General features: G+C 29.5%; 5 protein-coding genes across 9 annotated transcripts; 3 read left to right on the forward strand and 2 right to left on the reverse strand.

Annotated features, from left to right (window-relative positions):
* Nucleotides 1–1747: 1747 nt before the first annotated feature.
* Nucleotides 1748–3298, reverse strand: P32 (complement C1q binding protein P32). The gene is made up of 5 exons (XM_017901926.1): nucleotides 2980–3298; nucleotides 2643–2793; nucleotides 2333–2535; nucleotides 2156–2244; nucleotides 1748–1897 (listed from the first exon to the last, which is right to left on the reverse strand). Exons 1-5 carry the CDS (start codon nucleotides 3188–3190, stop codon nucleotides 1748–1750), a joined length of 804 nt encoding a protein of 267 aa, XP_017757415.1. The 5' UTR covers nucleotides 3191–3298.
* A 243-nt stretch (nucleotides 3299–3541) lies between these two features.
* Nucleotides 3542–6802, forward strand: RpA-70 (replication protein A 70). The gene is made up of 13 exons (XM_017901990.1): nucleotides 3542–3590; nucleotides 3943–3990; nucleotides 4126–4322; nucleotides 4402–4550; nucleotides 4623–4713; nucleotides 4780–4942; nucleotides 5006–5210; nucleotides 5280–5392; nucleotides 5489–5655; nucleotides 5970–6201; nucleotides 6268–6351; nucleotides 6425–6619; nucleotides 6689–6802. Exons 1-13 carry the CDS (start codon nucleotides 3561–3563, stop codon nucleotides 6800–6802), a joined length of 1788 nt encoding a protein of 595 aa, XP_017757479.1. The 5' UTR covers nucleotides 3542–3560.
* A 1206-nt stretch (nucleotides 6803–8008) lies between these two features.
* Nucleotides 8009–17535, forward strand: LOC108548956 (uncharacterized). 5 transcript variants are annotated; one of them, XM_017902114.1, is made up of 9 exons: nucleotides 10749–11050; nucleotides 11412–11527; nucleotides 12489–12625; nucleotides 12706–12830; nucleotides 12999–13138; nucleotides 14058–14269; nucleotides 14613–14853; nucleotides 16464–16708; nucleotides 16820–17534. In XM_017902114.1, exons 2-9 carry the CDS (start codon nucleotides 11452–11454, stop codon nucleotides 17051–17053), a joined length of 1410 nt encoding a protein of 469 aa, XP_017757603.1. In that variant the 5' UTR covers nucleotides 10749–11050; nucleotides 11412–11451; the 3' UTR covers nucleotides 17054–17534. The 5 variants fall into 5 exon arrangements, with proteins under 5 accessions (XP_017757604.1, XP_017757603.1, XP_017757605.1 ...); XM_017902115.1 differs by lacking the exons at nucleotides 10749–11050; nucleotides 11412–11527 and adding an exon at nucleotides 8009–8106 and having other exon boundaries at nucleotides 16820–17531; XM_017902116.1 differs by lacking the exons at nucleotides 14058–14269; nucleotides 14613–14853 and adding an exon at nucleotides 13503–13529 and having other exon boundaries at nucleotides 10757–11050.
* Nucleotides 17536–17973: 438 nt separating this feature from the next.
* Mon1 (vacuolar fusion protein MON1 homolog) lies at nucleotides 17974–20237 on the forward strand. Its single transcript, XM_017902009.1, has 7 exons — nucleotides 17974–18330; nucleotides 18531–18853; nucleotides 18933–19176; nucleotides 19272–19556; nucleotides 19644–19834; nucleotides 19913–20015; nucleotides 20097–20237. The coding sequence occupies exons 1-7, from the start codon at nucleotides 18058–18060 to the stop codon at nucleotides 20235–20237; spliced, it is 1560 nt and encodes a 519-aa protein (XP_017757498.1). The 5' UTR covers nucleotides 17974–18057.
* An 816-nt stretch (nucleotides 20238–21053) lies between these two features.
* Prp38 (pre-mRNA processing factor 38) lies at nucleotides 21054–22204 on the reverse strand. The gene is made up of 3 exons (XM_017902049.1): nucleotides 22041–22204; nucleotides 21499–21866; nucleotides 21054–21427 (listed from the first exon to the last, which is right to left on the reverse strand). Exons 1-3 carry the CDS (start codon nucleotides 22202–22204, stop codon nucleotides 21054–21056), a joined length of 906 nt encoding a protein of 301 aa, XP_017757538.1.
* Between the last annotated feature and the right edge of the window lie 1008 nt (nucleotides 22205–23212).

Consider the following 23212-nt stretch of genomic DNA (forward strand, 5'->3'; position numbering starts at 1 on the left):
TGCGGTAATATCATAGGATCTCGCACTCACACCACTGTATTTCCCACATGTATCGTTATACGATTTACAGTATGTAACATCACCTTTTTTCACATGTAGTATATTACCAATGAGAAAATGTTCACAGTTAGTAATCTTGAACTTCGTGAAATAATTAAAACGTCAATCAGCGATATCACTACTTTACGAAACGTTTTGAGATTTAATGATTCACTTTGACGCGTGAGAATACTCCATCATTTATTATCGGTATGCCCGCTTGCCGCCAACTGGAAGTTGGCTGCAGCCGGATATGTAGGTATTTTTGTAGCGGGAAAATGTTGCATTTTTGAAGTAGCTATGTGATAAAGCGTCGATGTAGAATATTAAACGATGTCTTTTATATTTAATAATATCAATAAATCATTTATAAATATATTTTTGTTACGAAAAATTCCAAACTTCAATAATTAATTCATGAATTTGAATTATTAATTATTCCATTATACTAATGGAAAGATAACCCATTACTATCTTCGGCAATAATTAAAACACTCTATGCAATAATCACCAATAATAATTTAAATAACAACGAATTCATATCCAGAATTATATTAGATAGGTCACTCAGGCTGTGCCTTTACGATGCAATTTTAAAAGTTGATGAATTAATTATAGATGAACATGAAGTTACAGATGAAAATGAGTGAATTTGTTCTTGATAAAAAGAAAATGAAACTGCAATGATTATATGCTTAGGTACTTTTTATTCACTTTCAAAGTTTCATATATACACGTTAATTGTTAACGATATAATAAACAATGACACATAGACATTAGAATCTGAGTAGATGTCCGTATTACGGACCGTTGCGAGGAAAAGATGTTTCGTAAAATTTATCACGTAATAATTATCATTATAATGACCATATATATATGTAACAATATTTATAGATATATACACACTACCGATTTTTAACTACTGATTATTTATATTTTCAGAGCACGAAGGAAAGGATAAAAAATAAATTGAGATGCAAAAAAAAACCGAAGAAAGTAGAAAATGATAAAATAGATGATGTTGAAGATGATAAGGATATAAAGGAAAATGAATAGTCCTATCACTCTCAGATTTTGAAAAATATGTGTTTTTCTAAAAACGCATGATTTTTAAGTGTGGCCTTTTTCCTGTCCACTTTTTATATGCAGTTGTATCTATTACTTTTGTTGGACTTCTATTTTGCAAATACGCTGCTAAATACACAGCTTCCACCCGCAATTTCTTTTCTATTCCATTGTCATACAGGAGTACTTATGTCGTATCCAATAATGTTCGATTAGGCCCCTTTACATTTCCATTCACTTAAGACGTGTACAGTGTTGTATAATGTTTTGTCATGTACAGTTCTCTCCTTGTTAGAGAATATTCTTATTTAGTACAGTTGGTACGCATAAAATATTCATTGAAACCGCATTTCAACATTATTTTCCTCTTTTTTAAATCCATTTTGTCATATTTTTGTATCACAGAAGAAGTACATTGTTAATTTATATATAATTTTAATTTAAATCATTAATACAAAGTACATGTTTTATCTAAAAATTCTTAATATTAATAATAACACAACATTATGGGTATATTTTTATTTATTAAAACTTCAATAACAAAGACATTTAAATATTATATATATTTATTATAAACATGGTCTTACATAAATGTACTATATGTCTAAACACTTAAAATAATTGGATGAATATGAATAAACAGTTAGTTTCCAGATGTGAATTTTGAAAGACCTTCTAGTAAGCTAACATATGCTGTATGTTCATAATTTGTACTAAACTCTATTAATTTTTCTGCAAATTCGTTTGAAATACCCTTTTCTTCAAGATAATTCATCAGCAAATCATATAAATACTGAAAAATAAATATTACACATACTTTTTTTGGATATAAAAAAGAAATATATTAAATTAATTACAAAAACTTAACAAAAGATGATTGTTACATTCTCTGATATTAATTTTATCAATGATAAAATGATTTCATATGAGAATGTTTTATTTTTCCAAAGATTAATAATCAAATTAGTTACTGAATGTCCTAATTTGTACTCAACTCTTTGGTTTATTCTTTCTAAGAACATACAAAATTACTGTAGGATATAATACTTACTCCATCAATAACTTCACCAGCAACAGCATATACTTTATCATTATGTTCTCCACTATATAATGTGATTTCATCTATACCAAAGATGTCATCTAAAATTATATAATATCTATGAAAAATATATTCATTTAATTATATAAAAATACATAAACTAATAAATTAAAGTTTAATGTTATTTACTGTAGCTATCATTTGCACCCGATGCTCCAGGTTCAGTATTAAAAGAACAAGTGAATCCAAGAGTTTGATTTCCTCTTATTATGTCTACTGAGAAAGATGGTTTACTTTTCATATCTCCAGTATTTTGATTGGGATTGTCCATATCAATTTGAGATTCATCTCCAGATTCAATTGTATGATTTATGTTGAATGAAATTTTAATTCTGTAAAATGAAATTCTTATTAAAAAAAAAATAATTTTTAATAAAGATCATCATGCTTTGTGATGCTACATTATGATACTATTGAATTATGTTATATAATTTGTTACTTTTCATTATTTTGTCTTTTTTCTAGATTAACTTCTGCACCATCAAGTGATACTTTAAATCCTTCTAATTCAGTAGGGATAGTTCTCAGCTTTTGAGCTTCTTTTTCTGCTATAATTTCTTCTGCTAAAAATTCTACAAGCTCCTTCTCAGCTAATAAAAAAACAAAGAATTATAATAAACTAGCAAAATATTAATTATTTAATGATTATTCATAATAAAATATCGTAATATGAATATATATATTTAAAAAATGGAGTTACTTAAATTTAGAAATGTATGGTTTATCATTTATACAACAATGAAAACATAAAATAAGTTAAAATGTATTATTTATACCTTTTGTGTGAGAATTTCTGCAACAACTACAATTACAAAAAATATTTTGAAGCTTAAACAGTTTTACTGAAGAAATACATGTGATTTCGGATTGACGAGGAATATTCCACAGCGCTCTAGATTGATTACTTGCAATTTTCGAGTTCGAAATTGATGAAAACGAATTTCTAATTATCGACGATCGTAAAGTATTTCTTATAATTCCATTCATTTTTAACTTTTACAATTATTGTTCCTTTGTTACCTAGATCTTTGTACCTACAAATTAGTTAAACACGAGGTACACGAACAGCTTCGTCACAAAACAAGAAGATACTTAGTTTACCATTCCTTTATATTGAAACAAATGTTGGTATGGTGATTTCTAGTAATTTCTGTTTAAGGTAGGGTTTGAAATTAATATAGTGAATTTAGTGTTAATATAGTGAATAATATATTCTGTTTAGTAAGAAAATATTAAACACGTTTTATCATCATTTTAGTTTTATATATCTAGGTTGACATTGTGTGTAAAACGGAATACAGTTTCATTCTAAGAAATTCAGTTAAAATTTGGAAATTGTTTAACATTGTTGTACAAAATGTATTCGCTTACAGAAGGAGCATTGGACGTAAGTGTCAACATAATACAATTGATTTATAATTATCCGGTCTTGCTTTAATTAATCAGAAAAAAAAATAAACATATTCATTAAATTATTTTTCTTTGATTAATTTTTTTCCTATTAATACTAAATATTTAAGTACTGAATTTTGTAATTATACATATGTTAATTGTTTTTTAGTAATAATTTATAAATCATAAATGATGCATGAAATTATATTAACCGGCTAATCATTTATTCGGCTAGAGTTTGATTCGGCAAAGACCGGCTAAGCGGAAAACAAATATATTTATATTTTATAATTTATATTTAATTATTGTTTTAAAATTTGAATATTTAACCTTTTTTTGATTTTTAGAAAATTACAAATGGCATTGACGTCGATAAACCGGTATTGCAAATATTGGTAAATAATTTATGTATTTTGTTTGATTTGATTTTTAAATAAAATATCTTGTATTTTTATACAACAACATAATTGAAGACATTTAATTTTGTGAACTTTTAATGTTCAACATGTACTAAAATTATTGTTTCACAGGGTCATAAAAAGTTATCTAGCTCAAGTAGTGGAGAACGTTATAGGCTTCTTGTATCTGATGGAAAACGAGTAAATTCATTTACAATGTTGGCTACTCAGTTAAATTCAATGATAACAGATAACATTCTAACAGAATTTTCTATTTGTCAAATAAATAGATATGCTATAAGCATGGTAAATAACGCAGGTAAACAAAAGTAGGTAATAATTATGTAATATCTTTGTACTTGATATAATTTCAAAGTAAAAAGAAACGTTACATTCTGTTCATTTCAGACGAGTAATGGTAATACTAAATATTGATTTAAAAGTTCCTGGTAATGAAGTTGGACATAAAATTGGAAATCCAACAAATGTTGAAGCTGATGCTGATGCTAAACCACCACAATCTGCACAATCTGTTGAACCTTCTCCTCAAAACCAGAGTAATATGAACCAGACATTGAATTATGATAAATTATATTTATTATATATTATTATAATATTTTATCTTTCAGATAATTCAATTTCAAAGCTTAGTATGCAACAACCTTCAACTAGTGATATATCAACAACTCCTATTGTTGCATTGAGTCCTTATCAAAATAGGTATGTTTAATGTAGTTTTAGTTTAGTATTATAATTTTATGATCCTTTGAGTAAAAATTTGTTTAGATGGGTAATAAAAGCCCGAGTTGTCAGTAAATCTGCTATCAGAACATGGAGTAATTCACGTGGTGAAGGAAAATTATTTTTTATGAATCTTGTAGACGAAAGTGGAGAAATTAGATGTACAGCATTTAAAGATCAGTGTGATAAATTTTATGATATGATTGAGGTAATCATTATTGTAAATTATCATTTGTATTTACTATCTAAATCATAATATTAAATTTTATAGATGGGAAAAGTTTACTACATTTCTAGAGCAACCTTAAAAACAGCAAATAAACAATTTAATAATTTGAAAAATGATTATGAAATGACTTTAACTGGTGATTCAGAAGTTATTCCTTGCCATGATAATGAAAGTGATATTCCATCTCTCCAATTTGATTTTGTACCTATAAATGATATAGAGAAAAAGGAAAGGAATGATATAATGGGTAAATATTAAATTGAAATATATATGATTTGTATATTATATTAATCATAGTATTATTTATTTATTACAGATATATTAGGTATTGTAAAATCTTCTGGTGATTTGCAAATTCTAACATCACGAAATACTGGAAGGGAAATGAAAAAGAGGGATCTTAATATTGTTGATGAAAGTAACACTATGGTAAAAATTTAAAACAATTATTTAGAAGTACCTAAAAAAAAGACTAAAGAATTTGTTATAATTCAATGTTATGATAATAAATTAAATGAGTTATAGGTGACTCTTACAATATGGGGATCACAAGCTGAAGAATTCGATGCAAGTAATAATCCAGTATTAGCTTTAAAGGGGGCACGCGTTGGTGAATTTAATGGAGGAAAGAATTTATCTACTCTTAGTTCAACAGTTCTTCAAATTGATCCAGATATTCCAGCAGCACATAGGTATAGAAGTTATTAGTATATATCTGAAAATAATACTGTTGTCTTTCAAAGTACACAGTTTATACATGATTAAAATGTATTAAAATGTATACTATGTATTTTCATTTCTCTTCATCTGACATAAACTTAAATCGTTTATAACTTAATAAGTGAGCTGTAATTGACATTTTTGTATACGAACTTTAATATTTATTTTGATTTTTAGAATCGATCTTTTGAAAATATTTCATATTGACAGACAATATGAGGGACAACTGTATTGTCATTAAACAATTCCTGTTCTATAATAATACTATTTTTTTATTTTAATATAGATTACGAGGTTGGTTTAACAAGATTGGTCGTAATGAAGAAACTAAGTTACTTTCAAGGGGACTTGGAAGTGCAGGTGGAGGGAATGGACCATGGATCACATTTAAGGATGTGAGGGATATGGAATTGGGATTTAAAGGTCCTGAAATATATACCGTAAAGGCAACACTTAATATGTTTCGTATTGAGAACGCTTTATACAAATCTTGTCCTACTGAAAGTTGTAAAAAGAAGGTAATTGTTATCTTGTACTTTATAAGTATAAGACAAAATAGTTAATTAAAAGACTATATTTTGTAGTTGGTAGATCAAGCAAATGATATGTATAGATGTGAAAAATGTAACAAAGAATACCCCAATTACAGATATCGTTTACTTGCGAGTGTAAGTGTAAATTAAGATTTTGTTTGCTTGTTTAAATATGAATTAAATTTATCAATATTTAACGTTTTTGTAGATGAACTTAGCAGATTGGACAGATCAACAATGGGTTACAGCATTTAGTGAAGAAGCAGAGAAAGTATTAGGTATTACAGCTCAAGAACTTGGAGAATTAAAAGAAAATGATAATGATGCCTACCTTGAAAAATTTGGCGATGCAACATTTAAAAGTTTCATATTTAAGATAAGAGTGAAACTAGAAATGTTCAGAGTATGTTAACTTAATGTAGTAAAAAATTTTAATATTGTTATAATTATTAACATGTTGAATTATTTACAGGATGAGAACAGATTAAAAGCAACGTGTATTAGTGTATCCCCAGTGGATTATAAATTATACAATGACCATTTAATAACTAAAATCAAGGAATTAGCTGGTATTGAAAAAGCTTGAAGATATATTTTTCCTAATGTTTTCTTTATAAATAAGCAAGTTTTTACTTCCTAAGTATTTTCTTACAGTGTTAATTCATTATATATTTAACAAAAACTATATTTCCCATGTATAAATAAATAATACATTTTCACCATTTAATTTTTTACTTTTGTATATTCGTAATTAATTTCAATACTTATGGATAATAAATAAAATTCAAAAAATGTAATTATTACTAATTTTCTATATTATTATAAAATAATCATAGTTAGAAATCAGTAATCAATCTTGAAGACATTAAGAAATTCATTAATTATTAAATTTATTAAATAAATATACGAATAATTACTGTTCAATACTTATTATACATGAAAAATACAAAAGCGTGTCTCGAATAATCTTATGGATAATCTTGCACAGTAATATGATCTACTGCATGTTTTAAGCTGCCTACGTATTCAGAATGATTAATTGGAATCGTTATTATGTAGCAACGTATTATTACTTAACGAGGTCATCGAAACTGTGAGTGTATGAAATTACATTTATTACAAAGCTATGCATAGTTAAAATTAATTCTGTTAAAAATATTGCTATTCATTAAAAAATTACATAAACGTAATTCCATTTGCTCAACGTTATATATTATTACTGTAAAAGCAAAATATTACATATAAGTCTTTACTGGTAATATAAGTACTTATAACAATGACATCATTAGTGTTCTAAATGTGATTATAGTAATGTTATGAATGTCATGAACTACAATATATCACAATAATTATTTTCGAAGTAATTTTATAATTTAAAAAATGATCCATTGATGTCATAACTGTATAAATTATTTATAATGATTTACATCTGCTAATATAATGATTTAAAATGGAATTATTATATCAAGTTATGCCAAATTAGCTGTTTATAACATAGTATATAAATATCGTAATTATTTTATGTATTGCACTATTATTTAAAAAATTTCAAAATTACTAAAATCCAAATATATAAAAACTGAGTCCAACTTAAAGACTTTTTATGTGTTTTAGGTGTAGATAAAAAATATATATTTTTACGTATCATAAAAGTTTTAAATTTAGCTAATATTGTGACTCATTACATACGTTTCATTATCTCTTGCAAATTTCTGCTTAAAACTTTATGTTCGAAGAACATATAACGCGCACGCGCAGGCAGATTGTCTTCTGAGAGTGCCACACCGACGCGTTTTGTCGCAGTTTGAATTCAACCTTCGAAGTGTATGCTTTATTTTTTACGTGTCGCGAGAATTTTTCTTGTCGTCGCTTAGGGTATCATGGCTATATGTAAGTATATCTTTATATTAATAGTTTTTTGAACTTATGAACTACTGAATTATTATCATAATTTTTTTACATAAATAAGTATAATAAATTAGTTACTGACACATTAGTATAAAAATTTGTATACTTAATGTTCATTAATATTCCAAAGTATCATTTTACGATAGAAGTAAAATACAATATAATACAAATATAATACAAACAATGTAAAAAGCAATGAAAATATAAATTTTATTTGTTATATACATATATAAATATGCATGAAAGTACTACAAATAAACATTTTTCTAAGCTAATTATTATCAAATCATAGCCACGTGTATATGAGTATTTAGTTTTAAATATATTAATTTATATTATTTATAAAAGTATATTTATGAATCGTTTTATATTTAAATTATACAATCGAAACATCTTATAGTGTTTTCTAAATATGCCTATTTTTCAGTGCGTAGTAATTATTGTACAAAAGGTAGTGCTTCATGAAATATCAAATTTCTGTGTTTGTACATTTTATTTTTACGTACATAAAATATTACTAAAGTTCACCTAATCAGCTTTAGATTATTCGTAATCTATTCAGTAACAATTATTCATTTTTAATACCCATGATAATTCTTAAAAAAAATTTACGTGTAACTCAAAATCAAGATTCCTTTCTATGATTTATTTCTAATTGTAAATTACTTTTATATTTTGCCTTTATCACAGAAGTATCATTTTTCTAATACCCTCCTTAAACTCGACATAAAAGAATGAAATAAAATCTAGAGAACGCTAGATAAAAAAATAATATTTCTACTTTAATGGCACGAAATATTTAACTGCTGAGAACATTAATCGAAATAGCTTATTTTATCATGTCTAACAACGTATTGTGTACCGACTTATAAGAATTGCTAAAGAATTGGTATGTGTTTACGTGAGAATACTTTAGTACGTAGTTTTTTCTAGTATCTAGCTAAATATAGTATACGGGTGCGGTCGTGCCGGTTTGACAAGCCGGCCGGTTAACTTTCTTAGTTGTAATATGATTTTACAAATTGTTACAACTTTGTGCCACTGCCACTAAAGAAACAAGTTTTTCTCGGTTAACCTAGTTTTCTTGAGTTTCGTAAATTCTTGTAAAAGAATATTTTATTACTTTGAAATTTTAAGCATAATTGAGGACATAAACTTTTTGTTCTTCTAAAAAATTGTCATGTAATTTAAATGACATGGCAGTACTGTCGCGTGTCCTCTATTTTTATACATAATGTGGTGATCTATCCTGTAGTATAGTCTTAATTTTTGTGATTCCGGTATCACGTCATCTCTTAGAGGATTTCTTGTGTAACGACTTCCAGATTGTTTCGCAACTCGCACTTCTACTATTTCTTGTGAGAACTCGCTTGTTTTCTGGGATCCTGTTTTCTAGTTGTAGTGATTTGAATTTTAACCTCATGCCATCAGAAATTGCTACAGTTATTTTAACATATTATTTTATAGTTTATATAATACTTCGCATTTAAATATTGTTTTCGTAAATAAGTTTCTTTTCCAGAAAGAAGGAAAAGGAAATTTATTATATAAATTTTCTCGAGTATAAAATAAGTACATGTCAATTAATAAATATTTGGAATTTTGTTGTTCATTTTTGTTAGTTTAATTCATTTTAAATTTTAATGCTGGATATATGTTCTCAACGTTGGTTAGTACGATCCACCTTGCTGGTAAAAGGAACAGAGTTGCCATGCGAGGTCAGTGACAGTGAAACTCGAATGATTAGTAGGTTTTGCTAGATATATGATCGCCTAGCTATTGGCAACCATGCATTCACAATTGATTAATTTGAATTTATCACATATGAATAATTTGTAATTCTAATAAAATGTAGTTAAGTAAAATTATAAAAGTAGATGAATGAGTTCTTTTACATTAAAGTAGGTTATATCTTCACGTTAATGAAACATTAGAAGTACTAGAATATATGGTAAACGGTGAAACGATGGAACCGACTGGGGATCATTGCGCAATGGAAATTGACTCATTGGCTCTAATTTTTGCATTATTATGCTAATTGCGGGCATAACACGTCTGGTATAGCATATATGGCTTAATTAACTTCACGCATAAAATGAACATTCTGGAACTAATTGTATGAAATTGAATGTATATCGATATTTACACAAGAAAAAGAGAAAAATTGGAAAAATGTTTCACGTAGTATAGTTTTATAATAAAGATAATTATATGTATGTATATACGACATTTTCTTGAATCTAGTTTTTTAACGTTATTAGTGGCAGATATAAATAAATATTACAAATAAAAAATAGTCACAAGGAAGGAAAATATGTCCTTTAAAACATATTTCCAATGGTACATAATTAGAACGTTCTAAGGATATGAAATGTCCATATATTGCGATCTATTGATTCATTTGTTAATATGAAGGTGGCACTGTGATTGTTTAATCTCGACATGAAAGTTTACCACGTCGATCACTTTGAATCACCAGGGCAAAACGTGAAGTAACTGGTATTGAAATACTAATGACATCAGTTTAATGACGTTCTCGCTTAGTGTAACGGAACTTTCTATTATTTTTAATCGTCTTATCGATTGAATTCCTTTACAGTCATTTAAGAGGCTATTAATAAAAAAACTAAATCGTGGTTTTGGATTTCGATAAATGTAAGATACGAGATATAAATTATTGTTTAAAAAGAGAATGCAAGTGCCTACTCAATAATATATAAAAATTGATGGGATTTAAATTACCGACGATTTCTTCTTCGTTAACGATGACACGATGATGTCAGCACCGAACACAGCTTTCGTGAGACAAGCCACTATTTATAAGCGTTGCGTTCATCCAGCAAAATCTCATCGTATGCGTATTATAGAACATTTCGATGAATAGTAGGTGTAACAACGACCATTTCGTCCGTGGATCATCACCATAGTAAGTAGTCTATAAAATTCTATTTTTCCGAATGGACAATTCACGACTGTTAAGAAAATGTACTATAGTGTGCATTTAATGTAAACTGTATGCGCAGTAATAGTGTCACGTGAGCTAATGCTTGATATTCAAATTTAAATTCGAATTCGAAATAATAGAAAATCTATAAATAAACTAATATAAACTAATGGAACTGCATTTAGTATAGTATTCAACTAGATCATAATAGTTGTAGCTAATAATTTTTCCGTAGTGACAGTTTCTATTGTTAATAACTAACGATCGAGATAGGTTACGAAATTTAGAATTTTGAGTGCGGTAATTAAAAAAAGCTAAAGCTGATGGATTCTAATAAATGTAGAATATGCCTGCTTTCTGGGTCTGTGCTTTTGCGGAATCTTATGATGGAGACGATCGCATTAGCGTTAATTTTCACATACTTCGGCTCCCAGTTGCTATCGTTGCTTGAATTACCAGGTAAATTTTCAAGATAATAAATCAAATTCTCGATAAACATAAAATATTTTTAAAAAACTAAAAAAAATACATTCGATAAATAATTCATGAAAATTGAATTTTTACATCGAAAATCAATTTTTTTAGCAAATTATACGCCATTTTTAAAAATAAACTCCACTTTTTAAGGTGGAAGATATATCGCTTGATACAGTTCATTAAAAACGAATGCAATTTTCATGAAAATTTATATAATATAAACTCTTTAAAAATAAGATAATAAAATTTACCGATTTAAGACATGAACACATTCGTTATGACATTTCTGCATAATTTGGTAAGTCAGGAACAGGTTGAATTTATAACCTTATGATAAAATCGTTTACAGCTGGTACTGCATTCGAGTGATACCTTTAAACAGGACGAATGCCTCATTCATAACGACCAGGATTGCACTAAATTATATTTCAAAATATCAGAAATTTAATTTTTTAAATCGTGTGAATTTTAATTAAATCGTATGCCATAAATGACATTTGATGATTGGGTCGAGATTGTTGGAAAAGATTTGTAGTCAAGGAATGCGTGACGACGTGATCTAGACTTAGCAATTACGAACACGATATATTGATCGATGTGAGTCCTGCATTGCCCTACTTTTGTTCGTCACACCGGCGTCTGTATGGGAAGACGCCTGGCGTCCAAATGTCTGGACGTTCAGAATTCTACTTTTCTTCACTATTGAAGAACTAAATAAATATTCTTTATTCTTTTGTGTCTAATTTTAAAAATATTTAATCCAATTAAAAATATCTAGCGTTCTCCAAGTTAAATTTCATTAGTGTCATCTTTGATTACCATTAAAGATTAATAAATGCTTAGGAATTGTACAATGATGATAATTAATACTAATAAACACTATTAATTGAAATTTAAATATTCTGGATATATAACTAAAAATTTGTTTTGTTCCATTTTATAGCACTTTCTACTGAGAACAAATTGGAATACAATTTCTATCCCGTTGCAAGTGGGCAGCTCCAATTTCGCGTGAAAACTTCAAATGATGCTCATATCGCTCTTACGACAGGCCCCCAAGAGGGAGAACCTATGTATGAGGTAGAAATTATTTAATTTATTAAATAATTATTTAAATAAATAAACCAAATTTTAATACATTGCGTGCATTAACATTTCAGGTTTTCCTTGGTGGTTGGAGTAACAGCAAGTCCGTAATCCGTAAAAATAGAGTAAAGCCTGATGTTGCCGAGCTAGATACTCCTGGTATCCTGAGTGGCGATGAAATGCGTGGTTTCTGGATCAGGTAGATTATTTGTTTTAATCACCAAGTAAGAGCAATGGTATTCAAATTGACAATAAAATTCTCTATATCTTTTTTATTTTTTTTGTTAAACTTTTAATTTGCTCCAATGACTGTTTCTAATATATCTTATGAAATTATAATAATGTTCTTGTTATGCAAACTTTTCAGGTGGGGTGATGGTGTTTTATCAGTTGGTAAAGAAGGTGAACCAAGTGCATTCCTAACTTATGTCGATCCAGAACCGTTTGGAATCGGTTACTTTGGAGTATGCACCGGTTGGGGCGCTAACGGTGAATGGTTAATCGAAGGTAAAGTTATTTTCTTTTCTTTTTGTGCTTCGTATTCTTAAACATTCTTGTCATTAATTAAGTTTAGGCTCGACATTTATCATAGTTGACATTCAGAAATGGTTTTTATGGAGTTGTACCATAGGCGCGCTGATTTTTATTTTTTAGAACTAATGGCCTTTGTAAATTTTATTTAATACAACTGTAAATCGCAGACTGTAATTATTTTTCGCTCAGAGAAATATTCGCATATTATTGCAACTTTTACCAAAGCATGTTCGAGGAAAGTATTTAGATTACCGTTCTCAATTTATTAATACAATTTTCTTGCTGGTATTTTATTGGATTTTGGACGGACTCTACTAACGCATCAACGTCCATACAGCCATATGTGTAGGTGGTCAAGATCACTGTACGTAAAGTATACGAAGCCTGCCAAGAAACAGTATCTGCATTCGTGTTCTTTTAGACGTTTAGCTTTTCTGCTGAAATATGTTTGGTCCTAGCACGTTTCCCCTTTATCTTGAATGGTGTCGAATTAAAATTACCTTCCAGCATTATTTTGTGCTCCTCGACTGTTCCATACCTTCAATATAAATATCTACATTACATATTGAAATATTTGTATAATTGGACACCGTTTAATAAAAAGGACACATGCACGAGAAAGAAAATGTAGATCACACGTAGTCACGCTTATATCTTGCTTTAGTATAACTAGAAGCACTCGAGCTTTCAGACTTACAATCGAAACGACTGAAACTTTATCAATTGAATATCCTTAGGGTAAAATCACTATAAAGGTACAAAAGGTTCCAACACATTCCATCTGCTATATTTGTTACTGATTTATATAAAAACTATAATGGACATAAATGAAAAAAATTAAAGATTCAATTTCAAATCTTGATTTGAAATGAAATTTTTTTTTTCCCATAAGGACGCGACCGTCTGTTCACGCTAAATGAGTTAGTCTACAAGTTTCACAATGTAAGAAGCGGTTCGATACTCATCGAAGTGAAGGCTAAGAGCAATGCGCACATCGCTTTGACCAACAAAAAAGGCGATTCGAGCCCAATGTACGAAATCATACTCGGGGGCTGGGAAAACACAGCATCCGCCATCAGATACAACCGTAAACAGCCTGATAAGGTTCGAAGTCGACCAAATTCAAAATTGTCCATTTGATTATATCGTTCCTTCAACCTTCTACTCGATAAAACAATTAAGTACGAAAGACCATTAGGTTTAATAGATTTTCTCTTTATTTTACTTCATTTGTCTTTCTTATTTATGCTTTTTATCAGTTAAAGTTAAAAATATATTTGCATCGTATACTAGAATTAATACTATAAAAATACCAAACGCATAGAATATCAGATATAAATTTAGTAGAATACAAGCAGAATTTGAATTGATTGAAGTTTAAGTTTCGGGTTAATTTAACAAGATCCCGTTTTTTCGGGTATTGAAAAATTAACTTTTGCACCGACAGGTGCATGTGAACACGCCGAATCTGCTGAACGAGTACGAAATGAAGAAGTTCGCGATTTGTTGGCTTGATGGTCGTATCACGGTCCGAACCGGTGGTCTTAGCGGTTCTATGATCGTGGAATGGCAGGATCCTAATCCGATCGGCATAAGCTACTTTGGTGTGCGCACCGGTTGGGGAGCAACCGGCAAATGGAAACTTCAAACCGCACAGAATCCACTCCACCCGACTCCCAATCATAAAAGTAATTTGTCTATTCAATTTATGTTTCTTTTTTTTTTTCGTTTCCTTCATTTCAACTTGATATCTTTGATAATAGAGACGATCAACTATTGGGTCGCTTGTGGGTGTTGAAACTTGTGTTTGAATATTTTGATATTTATTAAAAGGATACGGTTTACAAGCTCTAGATATTTAGAGAAATATGTATTGTACGAGAATATTTTGTTTTTTGTATTCGTATTATGTTATTGGGAATTTTAGAGCTAAATGGTAACTTGAATCGCTAATTGCTTGTCATGAAATCTTACCCAATTATCCTTTTCTTTCACGATGCACTCTCTATTTTTTGCTTCCTCTACAACGGATCTTAGGATCGTTAAACGATCAAATTGTTCTCGCTTGGGTGCCAATATCAGAATTAACACTTTACCGATCGGTCTTGCCCATAATAAACAATAATTCGCTATTAGAATATTCACTCTGAGTAAATGGAATATTAGCATATAGATTTTAAAAGATTATAATAATCGTTAGCCTATTTATTATTGTAAATTATATTTTTAAAGCGTCAAGCGTGGCATAAAAATGGATTGAAACTTAACTTTACCTCGTACGTCATTTGTGAGTATATGGACATTGGTGTTCTTGATTGAAAATGCTTAGTTCAGTTAGCACACCAATTGTCGTGTCCGGTCGTTAAAGTATTAACATGTTCATTGCGTGTTATGCGTATACCCCATGAGGAGGTCCATTGCTAGTTGCATCGAATACGTCAAATGTTAAAATGTCCTCTTACTCCTTACATGCATCAATAGTCGAAGGTTTTCAATGTGCAATACACGTATTAAACATTTACACCCACAAGAGGACAATCATAATTTCTGAAAAAGTAATAATCTTCATTTTCCGTGTGTGTAAGAGATTAGTTTGATTAAATATAATCATGGTGATGTACATACAAGTGTATATCTGCACAGTGTATAAGTCACGTTATTACATCAGAGTATAATAGTAGCAAGTATGCCGAGGTCATCGTATCGTTTTCTCTTGCACACCCATCATTCTTCACATACCTTCGTCTGATTGGTTTTCACTGTATTATAACATTCTTCATTGATTTTAAATATCAGTTGTGACGTGATTCATCCCATGATTGATATCGTTATTAATACAATTCTGTCGAAACCCCATGAAAACTCGCTCCGAAAGGAAATCATAATTATTCTTATCGTCGTTATTTTGTATACATTAATCGTTTTCTAAATGTATCATTACTGTAAACAATAACAAAGTCATAAATGTCCTATTTCGTATACTTCTTTCAAGTATACGAGGCATGAAATATTGCATTAATTAGATGTATTAGAAAGCATATTTCCAGAGTTTTTATAGTTTGCTTTTTTAAAAGGATTCTTTTTTTGTGCTTTGTATAAGTGCTGTTCAACATAAAATGTGACAGGTGTTTGTATTTAGCATATGTAATGAAGGTAAAGTAAGAGAAACCTGCTTTTCGCACAAATAAGAGTTGGGTAGCGTTGCCTGACATCCTCAATTAATCTCATACAAAAAATAACAAAGGAAGTAATTTGTGACCATCTGTGGCTAACATGTTTTAATGACACCTGTTTGTAGATGTGAACCCATCAGCCCCATCTCCACCGGTGGAAGGAGTATTAGATATTGGAGACATTTGCTGGTGTGGAGCAGCAGGTGGAATACTTCCTCCAGGTGCAGTAGAAGGGGGAAAAGACGGTGAACCCCTGTACGTAGGCAGAGCTTATCACGAAGGTGCCCTTCTGCCTGGCAAAGTAAAGCCAGGAGACAGTGTCTGCTACGTAGCTTGGGGTGGTGGCGAGCATGCAAAGAGTGATTACGAGGTAAAATGATAAAGCAGTTTATCTCGTATTAATTAGTACCATTTTGTTATTCTTTTAAAAATAGTTATAGTTCAAAAACAATTACAATTTGTCGATTAATTTTTGATCTAGGTTCTCTGTGGTTGTAATCCTGCATGGGTGCAAGTAAGCGATAACAACATTCCTCGCAACGCGATTCCAGCTGGTGAAACAGAAAGCGGAGAACCACTTTTCGTCGGACGTGTAGAACACGAAGGCACTGTGACAATCGGCAAAGTACAACCCTCACACAGTGTGTGTTACATACCGTATGGTGGTTCTGAAATCGCGTTCCCTCAATATGAGATCATGGTTCAAGGGCATTAGATTAGAGTTGACTACACCGACGTCGATGAATCTGCCAATGAATTCCAATCGCTTTCAGTGATCATATTTTTTAGCACGATAAAATACCGGAAGTGGATTATATCAAAAATTTAAAAAGGGAAATGTATTTTACATGTAGATAGCTATCTTGTTCAATGATTGCGTACCTGAAAACGTATGAAAATATTGCAGCTTAGTAATCGAATTTCGATTGTTATTATTAAGAGAGGAAAGAGCAATATATTACGTATTATAAGATTAATGAGAATGTCCTATGTGTGCAAACTAGTCTAGTTACAAATGGGCGGTTTTTTATTCATGTTCATCGATTAGTTGGTGTATAATGGGTATATACTTCTATACCGAATATAATTACCATCACATTAAAGTAGAACGCATAAATCAAAAACTGGCAATATATATTGTATAGTTTAGCCCTATATGCGCTACTAATTGGCTAATTATCTTTCAATATTTATGCAGTTTAAAGCACATGATTGTTTTATTCTAAATGAGAATATTATAAAAAAACATTTTTCTGATAACCATTTAGTGGTTTGATGCACAATAGTGTTCGCTTTTCTACAATCGTTTTAAAGTCTGTACTGTTATAAAACAATAAATAATATTTAGAAAAAGAGAAATGACGCATTTTTAATTTCCTTGTAACTTAAGATTTTGAAGGAAATATTGAGATGTATTCCCTTTACTTTATTGCATGTTTTTAAAATTATATAACTTTACACAATAAATATTCAAATACGTGTTAAGGTTGTACAATATGTTTTTTCGCTTGGAAGATAATCGAATAACATTATGAACTGCGATATAGTAAGTTTTTCAAATGCACTTAGATTGGTAATCCTGACCTGAAGTTTGTGGATTTCGTCACCAATAAACCGGATTTAATAATGGCGGCCAATCCGTCATGGCTCGCCGTTAAATGTCAATCGGAAAAGAAAATTTTAAAATAGTGGTAGATCGGAAGTATTTTCTTTATAAAAATGGCTACAAACGAGCCTACTACCATCGATGATGGTATTGCCGAGCCAGGTATCGAACCCGGTGCTTCTGCAGAAACGATGCTTGTCACGACCGACAGTTTTGAAGAATATGAACAAGAAATGAGTAGTAGTATCGATGATAGACAAATGAAAGAAAGCACAACGAGCACTATTTCAGAAATACAAGAAGACGTGCAAGACATTCCAACTACTCCTACTACGTCCAGTCCACGAGAACTTCAAAAAACAGCTTCACTCGATGATTCCGAATTAGTATGTTTTATAACCTCTATTTTATGGAACACAATAAATATTTTTCAACGAAAGAAGTATACAAAATTCAAATAATAAATACCTTTAATATTAAAATTTAATTTTTTTTAATTATTATATTACAAAATTTTTAATCAAAAGTTTTTATTATTAACTCTTTTAATCAAATTTGATTAATTTAATTAACTTCTATGTTATAGGAGGATGTTACACATCGATTAGGTCAAAGTAGTGTAGATTCAGATCCTTTACGTTGCAAGACATGGTTAGCACAAAAAAAACATATATTTATTTTAAGCCAAGCTGGAAAGCCCATATACTCTAGATATAGTTCAGAAGATAAACTAGTCACAGTTATGGGTGTCATGCAGGCTTTAGTTTCATTCGTCCAAGCTGGCAGTGATATGATTAGATCTGTTCATGCAGGAGATACTAACTTTGTATTTGTTGTTAAAGGTCCATTGATTTTAGTTGCAGTTTCAAAAACACTTGAAAGTGTACCTCAACTTACATTACAATTAACGTATGTATATTGTAATAGAATAAATACTACTATATTTAATTTTGTTAAGACATTTAATCTATAAATCTTTCTATGACAGATATGTATATAATCAAATAATCTCCGTGTTAACCCAGTCACAGTTAACTAAAGTATATGATCAACGTAGAAATTTTGACTTAAGAAGATTGTTAACTGGTAGTGAAAGACTGATAGATCATTTATTAAATTTTATGGATAGAGAACCAGCATTCTTTTTAGGAGCAATCAAATGTTTGCCTTTGCTTCCCTCAATGAGAAGTTCTATCACACAAACTATCAGTCAAACATGCAGTAAAATCAAGGTACTATAGTTTTGAAAATTAATTTAAATTAAATTAACAGTTCATTCAAAATACTGTGCAAATTGTACTAATCAGACAAATATAACACTTTTCAGAATTTAGTATTTGCAATACTTCTAGCTAATAATCAGTTGGTAACATTAGTTAGAATGAACAAATTTTTCCTACATCCTATGGATTTACACATAATACAAAATTTGGTCGACAGTTCAGAATCACTTAAAACTGCTGAGAGCTGGACACCAATATGTCTACCAAAGTTTGATGCCAATGGTTATATGTATGGACATGTATCATACCTGGCTGAGGATTGTCAAGCATGCTTATTGTTGCTCACAATTGATAAAAATGTATTCTTTGTTCTTTCTGAAGCAAAACAGGTAGGTTATATATAATATGTCATATAAAGCTATACAAGTCTTCAAAAAAATAATAACATTAAGGATAAAGAGAAATTTTATTTATAGAAAATTGTAGAAAAATTAAGACGGACAAATTGTTTGGAAGCAATTAATGAATCCATGAATAAACCTCTAATTAAAACTGCTGATATTGGATTGCCAGAAATTCGGCATGTTTTATATAAATGTAGAAGCACAGCACAATTTTGGAGTCCTGGATTTCAACCTCCTTACACAACTGATGAAGAAATAGAACGGTAACATTAAAAAAATGTAAAATAATCACATTGAAATGTAGTAGTGGAAAACACCTTACATGATGTCTTTTTAAACAGATTATTGGGGTTTTATCAATGTTTACACCATAGGCTACATAGCCCAAATCGACCATTGAAACTCATATTCCAGCAATTAGATAAAGAGACTATGTTAGCATGGGTAAGCTCGATTAAATGGTACATAACATGATAAAAGTTATCAAAGTGTTTGATATATAACTGACATATATGTATTTTATAGGTAGCATTAGGTTTTGAGTTATATGTTACATTTGAACCACTTGTGACAAAACCTGATGCAATTGAAGCAGTGAGTAAATTGTTGAAATGGATAAAAAAAGAAGAAGAAAGATTATTTATTTTAAATTCACCTACATTTTAAAAACTGATAAAATATGTTTTAAAAAGTTACAAAACTATGTATCTGACGGATATAATTCGAAATAACGTGAAATGCATTGTTTGATAATTGTTTATATTGATCTGATGAACTATAAAGAAGAAATTACTGCATACAAAATAGATGCATTCGCGTTTTTCTCATGCAATGATACTATGCTTTGCTCACTATTTTTAATTATAAAAAGTACTGTGGAGGTACATATGTGAAAATGTATATATTTAAAAACATTACACATGTAATGTGGATTACAGTTATAGACAGGCTATGATATTCTCAACTTATTTTATTACATGGTGCTTGAGAAAATTTGTCATTGTGTTGTTAAAAAACAATTACTTGAAATACAATATCTTTTTATATCATTTAACAAGTAAATTGTAAGTTTAAAATAATTCTGTATTAACAATCACAGTGATAAATTTTCCTTGAAATTTTGTAAATAAGTATAAAAGCAACGGCTATTGTTTCACAATCTTATAAAGTTGAAAATAATGATTCCAGATAGAATGAATAGTGTAATATTAAGAAACGAAGAAACAAATATTGTCACTTACAACATGTAATGTACGGGTATTATAAGCTACTATGTAGCGTTTCTATCGATAAATGCTATAATTTTAATACAAAACTATTCCTTGTAAATGTTACGCACTACTGTTAATCATGACCGAAGTGTAGTACATACGATAAAAAAATTTAAGAGTTGTATCATTTTGTGTTCTTTTATTTACCTAATAGTTATAAAAGTTAGTTACTATGTTCTGTACAACATTTGTCATATCTCGACATTTCAATTTAATGCCTAGTTCTGTCACGTTCTCGTCTTCGATCTCGATCTCGGTCTCTTTCTCTATCCCTATCATCTCTTCTATGCCGCTCTTTATCCCTATCTTTGTCCTTATGCGAGGAAGAATGGCTTTTAGGCGATTTGCTTCGCTTACGTTCTCGTCTATCTCTGTCTCTATCCCTACTTCTTGATCTTTGTTTTTCTCTGTCAGATTTTTTATCAGAACGCGAATGTCTTTTATCTCGATCTCTATGACGATCTCTATCTCTATCGTGATCGTCTATTCTTTTACGAGTATCCTCTTTGATTGGAGGTATGTCCTCATCCTCCGAAGATTCTATTCCTTCATCCATATCATCCTCTAATGCAGACACTTTTGCTTCTAAAATGTATATTTAAATGTTTTAATCAATTTTTAATTTTTATCTATGTGCTTATAAATTTAAGGTTTACCTAATTCATTGTTTTCTTCAAGAACATGTCTTTTTTGTATTCTTGGTAAAATTACGTCACAGCATCTTTCTTCCCTAAGAAGGTCATCTATAAACTCATCCATGTGAATCAATTCAAATTTGCCTTGCTTATTTTGTCTTCTTAATTTTCTATTATCGTTAAATAGTGGTTCTAAATATTTATAACAATCTAAAGAAGATCCTGTCAATCTCATGTACAATGCTCCTAGAGCACGAACATATTTAAATTCTTCATTTTTTATAAATTCTACTATAATATCTTTTTCAGGTTGTATCTGAAGCATTTTCAATATTAGACACAGAAACGGTGTTGGTTTAACATTACCGCCATATACACCACCTATAAACCTAAACACGTTTGTTTTTATAAATAATAGGTTATGTTTTGTTTTAAATTATTAAAAAATGTTGGATATAAATTGTAAATACGATATGTTTAGACATTAAACACAATTGAATAATATATTACATATATAAAAACAACTTCTTTAATTACATATTTGACAATAAACATTTACTAACCTTAACTCCATGGCTTTGTCGACTAAAAGTTCTGCTGTTAAAGCAAAACATTCTTCTTTCCAATATTTCGAATCGTACACACGAGATCTAATTATTTTTTCTACTAGATACTGAGGATTTGTTCCTCTAATAGATTTTGCATCTTTTACTGTTCTATTAGCCATTTTTAAATTATGTTTAGGTTATAAATATACTATTTTCAAATCCTACTTTGAATAACGTAGATGGCAATCATGAATTTAATCTTCTATCCCTAGTGGTAACAGAATATGCTTCATAGGGAATTTTTTGATAGTTGCATAATTTATTCAACTTATAGTCTTCTTGAAATACGAATATAAATTGAACGTTCATTTCTTTCAAAAATTTGTAAAAAAATGTATAAGATAATATATTTTATAGTAATAATCTTTCTTAATTATTTAACTTTCATACTGTAGAAATTAAAGAAGGGAAAGTAACATACTTGCATAGAATTGTAAAATTGGGCCATTTCTATAAAATATGCACTTGCACATTAATAGTACTGGTAGATATTATTCTTAGTGTTTCACAAATTTCTAAACACGTACTTGAATAAAAAGATCGATAAATTCCATACCAATCAAGCATTTAAATAGCTTTGATTTATTATAATAAGTCTTGAACAAGCATTGCAGAAGATATAATAAACTTGAAAGATACAGTCAGCGTTATCACGTCATCATGAAAATATGTTGAACCTGGTATCGCGTGAAGGAGTAGTTTTCTTTGAATTCAGTAATTTATAACAATTTTTAATTACTTATTTCCTTATTTCTTAAATGTTTCTGCATTATAAAATTCGCTTTTCTCAGAACATCAAACTCTCTAACATTATAAACAACAAAATAGCTAAAAAAATTCATATCGTTTATTTAACATTTTTTAACAATTTTTAATATTGTCTACCGTGATTATCAAGTACCATGAACGTAATAGTTACTTGAAATTCGCAATTATTCATATTTTCCATTACAGCAGAGACTAGCTTAAGAAGAAAAGTCTACGCATTAGTCGATATCCCTACTCCATGTATCGGTACCATAGCGACGTCGCCTTTCTCTTGAGTTCAGGGCCCGTAAAGAGGCCCCATTCACAGTTCTCGTCTCATTTTCTCGCGCTAGTCTCCCTCCTTCCTACCTACCTGGCAA

Source organism: Eufriesea mexicana, unplaced genomic scaffold (genome assembly GCF_001483705.2).
Source record: "Eufriesea mexicana isolate 0111107269 unplaced genomic scaffold, ASM148370v2 scaffold1653, whole genome shotgun sequence".
In the NCBI taxonomy this organism is placed as follows: domain Eukaryota; kingdom Metazoa; phylum Arthropoda; class Insecta; order Hymenoptera; family Apidae; genus Eufriesea; species Eufriesea mexicana.

Excerpts from the sequence above, each read along its gene's own strand:
- Mon1 (XM_017902009.1), top strand. The coding sequence starts at position 18,058 with ATGGCTACAAACGAGCCTACTACCATCGATGATGGTATTGCCGAGCCA. Across the intron at positions 18,854-18,932 it reads CAACTTACATTACAATTAAC|ATATGTATATAATCAAATAA; the intron begins GTATGTATATTG and ends TTTCTATGACAG. Across the intron at positions 19,177-19,271 it reads AAACATGCAGTAAAATCAAG|AATTTAGTATTTGCAATACT; the intron begins GTACTATAGTTT and ends AACACTTTTCAG.
- Prp38 (XM_017902049.1), bottom strand. The coding sequence starts at position 22,204 with ATGGCTAATAGAACAGTAAAAGATGCAAAATCTATTAGAGGAACAAAT. Across the intron at positions 21,867-22,040 it reads GACAAAGCCATGGAGTTAAG|GTTTATAGGTGGTGTATATG; the intron begins GTTAGTAAATGT and ends AAACGTGTTTAG. Across the intron at positions 21,428-21,498 it reads TGAAGAAAACAATGAATTAG|AAGCAAAAGTGTCTGCATTA; the intron begins GTAAACCTTAAA and ends TATACATTTTAG.
- LOC108548956 (XM_017902113.1), top strand. The coding sequence starts at position 11,392 with ATGGATTCTAATAAATGTAGAATATGCCTGCTTTCTGGGTCTGTGCTT. Across the intron at positions 13,139-14,057 it reads CGGTGAATGGTTAATCGAAG|GACGCGACCGTCTGTTCACG; the intron begins GTAAAGTTATTT and ends TTTTCCCATAAG. Across the intron at positions 14,854-16,463 it reads CCCGACTCCCAATCATAAAA|ATGTGAACCCATCAGCCCCA; the intron begins GTAATTTGTCTA and ends ACCTGTTTGTAG.
- RpA-70 (XM_017901990.1), top strand. The coding sequence starts at position 3,561 with ATGTATTCGCTTACAGAAGGAGCATTGGAC. Across the intron at positions 4,551-4,622 it reads ACCTTCTCCTCAAAACCAGA|ATAATTCAATTTCAAAGCTT; the intron begins GTAATATGAACC and ends TTTATCTTTCAG. Across the intron at positions 4,943-5,005 it reads AATTTTATGATATGATTGAG|ATGGGAAAAGTTTACTACAT; the intron begins GTAATCATTATT and ends TAAATTTTATAG.
- P32 (XM_017901926.1), bottom strand. The coding sequence starts at position 3,190 with ATGAATGGAATTATAAGAAATACTTTACGATCGTCGATAATTAGAAAT. Across the intron at positions 2,536-2,642 it reads AAAAGACAAAATAATGAAAA|AATTAAAATTTCATTCAACA; the intron begins GTAACAAATTAT and ends TTCATTTTACAG. Across the intron at positions 1,898-2,155 it reads CTGGTGAAGTTATTGATGGA|TATTTATATGATTTGCTGAT; the intron begins GTAAGTATTATA and ends TTTATTTTTCAG.